Source organism: Hordeum vulgare, chromosome 4H (genome assembly GCF_904849725.1).
Source record: "Hordeum vulgare subsp. vulgare chromosome 4H, MorexV3_pseudomolecules_assembly, whole genome shotgun sequence".
NCBI classification, from domain to species: domain Eukaryota; kingdom Viridiplantae; phylum Streptophyta; class Magnoliopsida; order Poales; family Poaceae; genus Hordeum; species Hordeum vulgare.
Genome location: NC_058521.1, coordinates 4,339,418 through 4,347,152, shown reverse-complemented (window position 1 = coordinate 4,347,152; position 7,735 = coordinate 4,339,418). Strand labels below are relative to the sequence as shown.

Below are 7,735 nucleotides of genomic sequence, written 5' to 3'. Positions count from 1 at the left end.
CAGCATCTCTAAGCAAAATTTGATAGATTCCCTTCAACGGCATTATATTCAACCAGCTAGTAACACCACAGCGTTTCTACTGTTAACAGCACAGGTTAGAAAGTAAACGGAGAGAATGTACACATCAACTCCCACAAGAGGAGAGGAAATAGTTTCTGGCTTTTATAACAAGTGCTCATTGAAATGTGAGCAAGTGTAGGTCATAAGGACTATTGAAAAGCCAGGTTACATAATTAAATGTACTGGTGTGTTTTTCTTTAGACAGGATAATGAAATGTTACTAATATAACTCATGACAAGAAGTTGTGAGAAAAAAACGATCGCCCAAAACAATTACAAGCGAATCCTCTCAACCCCCCGCGTATCCCCCGCGTCGCCTCCCCGAGCGAGGCGACCGGGGCGGCCCCTTCCACCCCCCGTCGCCAAACCTCTCCTCCCTCCCTCCCTCTCGTCGTTGTCGTCAACAGGCGTGGCAAGGCGCTTGCCCACGCAGCAGCGTCGTGAGGCCGGCGGTGGCAGCCCCCTGCCTTTTCCCATTTGCGGTTCCTGGCTCGGGCGGCGTGCTCCGGTGGCGGTGGTCCTCGGCGGGCGGTGCCCCGAGGCAGCTCGGGCGGTGGCACGGCAACGGTGTGGCCCCTTAGCGGCGGTGGCGGCTAGCGGCGTCATGTTGGCCCAGATCTGGGCCCTTAGGGCCTAGATCTTGGTTAGGGTGGGTCGGTTCGGTCTGCGACGGGTCGTCTACGGTTGGTCTGGCGCGATACGGGCAATGAAGGCGGCGGCTCATGTGCTGTGTCTGTTGCAGCACGGCGGCGGGGGCTTAACGGGCCCGATTTGGGCCCGGCTGGCAGGGGGTCCAACATGCCCACGCGCATGCGTCCGGTCTGCTACCTTGGGTGTCGATGGAGGTTGTCCCCTCCCACGTGGTTGTGGTACTGCCGGTCCCTGCCTATGGTGGTTGTGTCTCAGTCCAACCGGACTCGCTGCGTTTGCTGTGATGAGACGACGGTGGTGTCCGCGTGACTATTGTGGTGCATGTTGGTGGGTGGTTGGCATGGTGGAGCTAAGGATTGCTTCCGGGCGGTGGGTACGAGGGGTCGGGAGAAATCTCTGTCAGATCTGGCCGACACCGATGCAGTGACGCCTGCGGGCGCCCCCTCCTTTCCTGAAGGGCGTTGGATGTACCTCTCCTCCGCCCCCCTTCGTGTGCCGGGAGAAATCCTAGGACTTGTCCGGGCAGCAGCGTCGTCGTCGTCGCAGTCCTTCTTCAAGGTGTTGCTTGGCAAGCGGCAATCCGATGGCACTGAAGTGTGGTGAAATTATTCGATGGGCGCAAGAGTTGTGGGACACTACACCTTTCGTTGATTCGGTGATGCTCGCATTTTTTTTTCTTTTGTCTTTCTTGTAGGCATGATTGTATTGTCTGCCCCAGAACCTATCGTTGGTTGTATCGGTTGGTTGCTTTGTATACAAAGTGGAAGAAATCCTTTTTCGGTAAAAACCCATTACCCCGTGTCGTCTCCGGACGACACGATCAGTAGCCATATCCTCCGCCCTCCACCGACAGGCTCTCAGTCTGCTCCCCTCACCATCGCCGGATGACATCACCGGGCAAAGTCCGTGCGGCAGACAGCGACGGCGAGGACTCATTCTACGTGCATCGACGGTAGTGTAAAGGGATGCAGTTTGTGGCAGATGTGTTACACGGTTGGTAGATGCTGCCCGTGGTGTGAGCTGCACGGCAGCCTGTGATCTTGTCGAGGTCTTCCTGTTGTGGCCAACGTACTAGGACTCGAGGAGCCCTGCTTCCAAGCTCCCCCAACTCAATTTCGAAGGGGTACTTTTCACCCCCGCCAGTTTTTTGGCCCGGCCCGCCGTTGCCCATATCCAAGCCCCATAAAAGCAATATCCAAACCCCATATAACCCGTATAACCCATACCGTACAGGTACTGTACCCTCCTTAAAAAAAAGATCGTACGACCACACGACCATGTATGACCTGCCGCTCCATAATCCACGCGGCAATATCATTCACGTCAGCTCCATAATTCACGCACTATCCTAGTTGGGGTTCTTTATGAATATCGGTGGCGGCGATCTCGTTGTCGACGATCCTGTCCGACAGCGCGCGAGGCACCATTGTGAACCTCCAGCGCTCTCAGGTAACGCATCCTGCTTCCCTCAATTTGTCTCACTCGCGGCAACATCGAATCAACTTTTACCGTTTGCATGGTTGTCCACTAGCATCGATCTGGTTCATGACATGGAGCAAAAGGACACAATATTTTGTAACGACATTCACATTTGGTTCCACGAACACAAACATTTCCCCCCTACTCCGACGTAGTCATGCGCAACCGTGAATCGAAGTCCCTCAATCATCGATGGTAGACCATCCAAGAGGCCGTGTCAAAGTACCGCGGGCACTTGAAGCATCTCTTATCGCACGGTGGCCCGGGAGTGCACAAATTACCGAGCAAGTAAGTTAATCACTAGCTGGAAATGCTTAGTTTTGTTGCTTACTTATCGGGTACGCTAAGTTTTGTTGATCACTAGCCGAATATGCTTACTTTTGTTGATCATTTTGTAGCCTTCTCGTGCTTGTTCGGTGTATAATAAGTTGGAGAAGAAAATTTGCACCCGTTGACCGTCATGCATTGTTGGCTGAAATTGAATGGGCAGCCAAAGTGAAACATTTTCATAGCCATGACCGCCTCCCAAGCCATCAAGGAAAAAACTGGTGACCCTACCGATCCAACCCAAGAGCCATCGAAGAAGGTTAGAAGATTTTTACGGGGCAAAAAGTGGGAGAAGGAGAGGCCAAAGTGAGAAGGTGTGGCGGCCAAGCTGACAGAGAAGTTTGAGGACATCTTGTCAAAGAAAGAGGCATGCATGAAGGGCTCGAACCTCAAGGAGGATAAAGACGTAGAGAGATTCAAATTGTTGATGGTGATGATAGAGAAGAAGTTGAAGTTCGAAGAGAGGAAAGCCACGCTCGAAGAAAAGACGATGAACATCGCTGCCAACGCGGAGAACGCCAATATGTTGATCTTGATTGTGGAGTCTGTGGATACCGACGCAAGAATGATTGTGCAATATGTTTGCTTCCACATGTTGCAGCGGCAGAAAGATCAGTTGGTAGCGGCGGACATTGTGGAAGCGACGGAGGCGGCGTAGGCGGCTTTGACGAAACCTTGATCGGCGTGAAGATGGTTGGGGTAGCCGGTCCAACAGGGCAAAATTGCACGGATTGTCAGACTGGAGATCTTTTGAATGCGGACATGTAGAAACTAAGCATACTTATTTCTTTTTCGTTGTGACCAGGGCATGCGATCCGACGATGGTGTGATGTGGATCGGACTTAATTTGAATTTCAAATTACCCTTTACTGACGGGCACTATACCGGATGGATGGTGGTCTTCCGCATCAGTGTCCCCGGACTGGTCCGGCATGTCCGTGGACAGATAACAATCGGAATTTACGGGTGATGGTTGGGGATGCCCTAAGCCGTAGAATGGAATGCATGCAACCATTGCAAATGCAAAAGCCAAGAAGATGCACGCATTCTTTGTTCAGTAAGCTGTAGAATGTATGCAGATGGAACAATTCAGTTGGTACAGTAGCTTCCAGATGACTATGTAGAATGTATGCATATGTATCAATGTATGCATGCAATTGCATCTTCTTTCTTCAATAAGCTGTAGAATGTATGCAAGTTGAGTTGCTTGCAGAAGCTTAGTTCTAGTTGAGTCTTCACTGTTTCACATACAGCATAAAACTTGTTTTCAGGACCATGACCATCAAAAAGATTCAAGAACTCTGATTCTAAATCAAAGAATACAAGTAGGCAGCAGCCATGTTTATTATTGAGATTAGCATCACTAAGTAGGCCTCGGAGGCTTTCCTTCTGTGTGCAAACAAATGATCAAACGATGATCTCACTATAAGCAGCAGTGGATCACACCAAAGTAGAACAACAACAGTAATAAGCAAGCTCAAAGAGAAGCAACGCCGGTTGATCGATCGATGGATGGATCGTAGCAGCTAGAGCACCCGGTCGGACAGCGACGGCAGGCGGCGGAAGAAGTTGAATGCGGCGGACGGCATGTCGCCGCGGAACCTGGGGTGCCGGAGGTAGAAGAAGCCCATGCCCAGCAGCAGCGCCTTGAAGGGCACGGCGTAGAGCACCAGCGCCGTCAGCAGGCAGGCCACGGCGAACACCCCCGTCGCTCGCGGGTCGCGCCACGACAGCAGCGCCTCCACGCGCTCCCCCTGCGCGGCCACGTCGCCGAGAAGCGTCTGCGCGCGCCCGGCCACGGCGCGCAGCCGGTCGTACCGCATCCGCACCACGTCGGCGGGGCGGCCCGAGGGGAGCCCGTCGAACTCCTCGTCCAGCTCGTCGGGGCTCACGCTGTCCACGTGCGACAGCCGCGGGTCCATGCCGGCCGGCTCGCGCGGGCGCCACCGGTAGCGCCAGAGCAGGACGAGGAAGAGGTAGAGGCAGACGGTGGGCAGGATCATCTCCGGGCAGAGCACGACGGCGACGAGCAGCATGTGGACGAGCACGGTGGTCGGCGAGTGCTCCCACGTGCGCACCCGGTGGCCCCACCGCACCGCCGTGGCGACGTGGGAGAGGCAGCCCACGACGCGGAACCAGTTGGCCTTGCTCCGGCGCATGCTCCAGGCGTGCGTGTCCGTGTCCAGCATGTACTGCACCACCTCCGGCCCCAGCGGCGGCTCCGACCGCGCCAGCCGGCCCGACACGATGCGCATCGCCGTGTGCCGCAGCACGTCCTGCTGCGCCGGCCCCAGCGGCTTCACGTAGTGCATCCGCGGCAGCAGCGGGCTCCCGTACGCCTGCATCAGCGTCAGCCACGACGGGCAGGTGAACCGGATGCCCAGCTCCAGCTCGCCCATCTTGCGCACGCCCACCGGGTGCACCGCCGTGAGCGCGTAGTTGATGGCGTACACCCGGTTCGTGTCCAGCGTCGACAGCCGGATGCGGAGCTTCCCGATGCGCGCGTCCTTGTGCTGCTGCTGCTTCCCGTCGGCGCTCTGCTGCTTGTACCTGGCGTTGTCGAAGACGGCGATGGAGAGCACGGTGCATGGGTCGAACACGTCCCACGCGTACTGCTCGTTCCACCGCGGGTTGAACTGGTCGAGGATGGTGCGCGTGCGCGCCCACTTGGGCCCGTACTTGAGCACCACGTAGGCGTCCGTCGACCCGCTCGCGCCGTCCTTTGCGATCTTCATCGGCACCAGGTTGGACGCGCCGCGGACGCCCACCTCCAGCATCCCCACCGGCGGCTTCGACAGCTGCTTCGACGCCGCGCGCACGTCGCTCGCCACGTTCGCCGCCTCGTCCAGCACGTGGTACCCGCCCTCCAGGCACACGCGCACGTGCACCCGCCCGGCGTACGGCCGGGCCTCGTCGCCGCACAGGTTCAGCCACCGTGACGGCGGCTCCACCCGGTCGTCGGACCGCCGGTGCACCGTGGACAGCGGCACGCGCGCCTGCCCCACCGGCTGCCCGGAGAAGACGTCCTCCACGGCGACCGTCAGGAAAGGGTCGAACGGCTCGGCGGCGACGAACAGCAGGTCCTCGTTCCAGCTCGGGTTGGACGCCCCGGCCGCTGCGCTGCCGAGCGCGATGCGGCCGGTCTTGAACACCTGGGCGCCCAGCTGCGCCTTCACGTACAGCTCCGGGAAGGTGGGCCCGAACTGCTTCGCCTTGCCGTCCGGCGGCGACGGCAGGCGCAGGTCCTGCGCCTGGATGACGCTGAGGCGGAGGTACCATAGCTTGGGGGACAGGTACGCCTTGGAGCGGGTGTGCACCAGGTTGCCGCCGGAGTCGGACTGCCACGCTTCCTGGAACGCCTCGTCCACCTGCGTGCCCACCCACACGGCGAGCATCACGTCGCAGGCAGGGGCGCCGTCCTCGGCGTGCCCCTCCAGGGTGTACCACTGCGGCGCGAGCGCGCTGTCCGGCGGCGATCGCTTGGGGACCTCCTGCAGGTCGAAGGAGACGAAGCCGAGGTGTGCGTCCGGCGGGGTGGCCTCGCCCTCCTTCTCCGGTTTCTTGGCCTCCTCGTGGACGGTGACCTCCAGGGAGGATGCGGTGAGGCTGGCCTTGTGGAACGCGAACACCTGGTCCCACTCGCCGGCGGCCGTGGCGGCTCGAGTCCGCACGGCGTGAGCGCCGATGCAGAGCTGCGCGTACAGCGGCTGCTTGTCGCCGCCGTCCTGATTCTTCTTGGCCTTGAGAAGCCGGACGAACAGGTAAGGCACGCGATCCACCAGGTCGTACGACGCGCTGCCGCCACCCGAGGAGGCCATGCTCCGCTCGGCGGCAGTCTGGGGAAGGATCTCGAGATCACCGGCGACTCCGGCCGTGGCCAGCTGCATCTTGGACGGCGAGGGTGGCGGGGCCTTGGACGGAGAAGGAGGCACCGCCACCTCCTTCTTGCCCTCCTCCTTGGGCTTCTCGCCGTCTTTGGGCTTGTCGCCGTCCTTCTTCTTCCCCTTCTCCGGCGACTTCTTCTTACCCGCGTCCTCTGCCTTCTTCTCCTCTGGTTTGGCGTCCTCTGCCTTCTTCCCTTCCGCGGGCGCCGCAGCCTCCGGCTTCTTCTCTCCCGCAGCAGCAGGAGCAGCAGCAGCAGCAGCCTCGGCCGGCTCCTTCTTCTCCTCGGCGGCAGGAGCAGGGGCATCGGCCTGAGCCTTCTCCCCCTCCGGCGCGGGAGCAGGGGCAGCAGCAGGGGCGGGCGGGGGGTCGTCGACGAACCAAATCTTGAGGCCGATCTCGCCCTTGATCTGCGAGAAGACGCTGCGCTTCTCGAGCGGGTAGTAGACGAGCGCCTCGTCCCCGGCCCTGGCGAAGGAGGCGGCGGCGACCTTGACCTTGCCGAGGAAGGTGCCCCCGCGGCGGCCGGACCCGGTCCCGGCGACGGCCTTCTTGTCGTTATACACGTTGAGCTCGAGCGTGTCGGCCATGGCGTCGGGGTGGTGGAGGAGGAACTCGAGCCGCTCGCCCCAGTGCGGGTTGAGGTCGCGCGGGCGGGTGGCGGTGCGGCGGCGCTGGCCGTCGAAGTCGACGACGGCGTAGGCGCACGCCGTGCCCTGCCCGTCCTTGGGCATCAGGTTCCGCGCGTTGCACACCTCCACCACCACCCGCCGCCGCGCCCCCTCCTCCATCTCCACCATGGCCGGGGCAAAAGCTCCTTGCTTGACGGACCTCGCCTGGGATCGGATCCGATCCTGGAAGCTTCTTGGCCGTGGAAAGTGATCGAATCTGGGGGAAATCTGCGGGCGCTGTGGGATGAGTGCGGTGATGGTGAGAGCGATGGAGAGTGATGAAGGGGATGTGACCGTTGGAGGCGGCCGGTGACGGTGAGTGACTGGAGAGAGGCGGGGTGGACGCCGGGGTTTAAAAGGGAGGAGGCAACGGCCGGGAGAGGTGGGGCCGTTGGCCACGTAGGCCCGCGGTGGAGGCCACGTGGAGCGGTGACACGGAGCAGTGTCCGGTAGTAGTAGTATAGTACTGTAACTGTAAATGGCAACGGCACTGACGGCCGGAAATGGCGGCGGCCGGCGGGAATCTCGTCGGCGCATGTTTCTCTGCTGCATTTTATAGCAACCTTTAAAAAGTTTATTAAATGTGCATTTCAAAAAAAAATATGCAGATACTCAATTTGGCTCTAGGCCAAAAATGAATTTTACAAGTGTCAAAAATTTGAGAG

The 7,735-nt window shown here is 59.2% G+C and overlaps 1 protein-coding gene across 1 annotated transcript; it reads right to left on the bottom strand.

The window, feature by feature from the left end:
- Positions 1 to 3,825: 3,825 nt before the first annotated feature.
- On the bottom strand, positions 3,826 to 7,399 carry LOC123446910 (FT-interacting protein 3). Its single transcript, XM_045123456.1, has one exon. It carries the CDS (start codon positions 7,197 to 7,199, stop codon positions 4,044 to 4,046), a length of 3,156 nt encoding a protein of 1,051 aa, XP_044979391.1. The 5' UTR covers positions 7,200 to 7,399; the 3' UTR covers positions 3,826 to 4,043.
- Between the last annotated feature and the right edge of the window lie 336 nt (positions 7,400 to 7,735).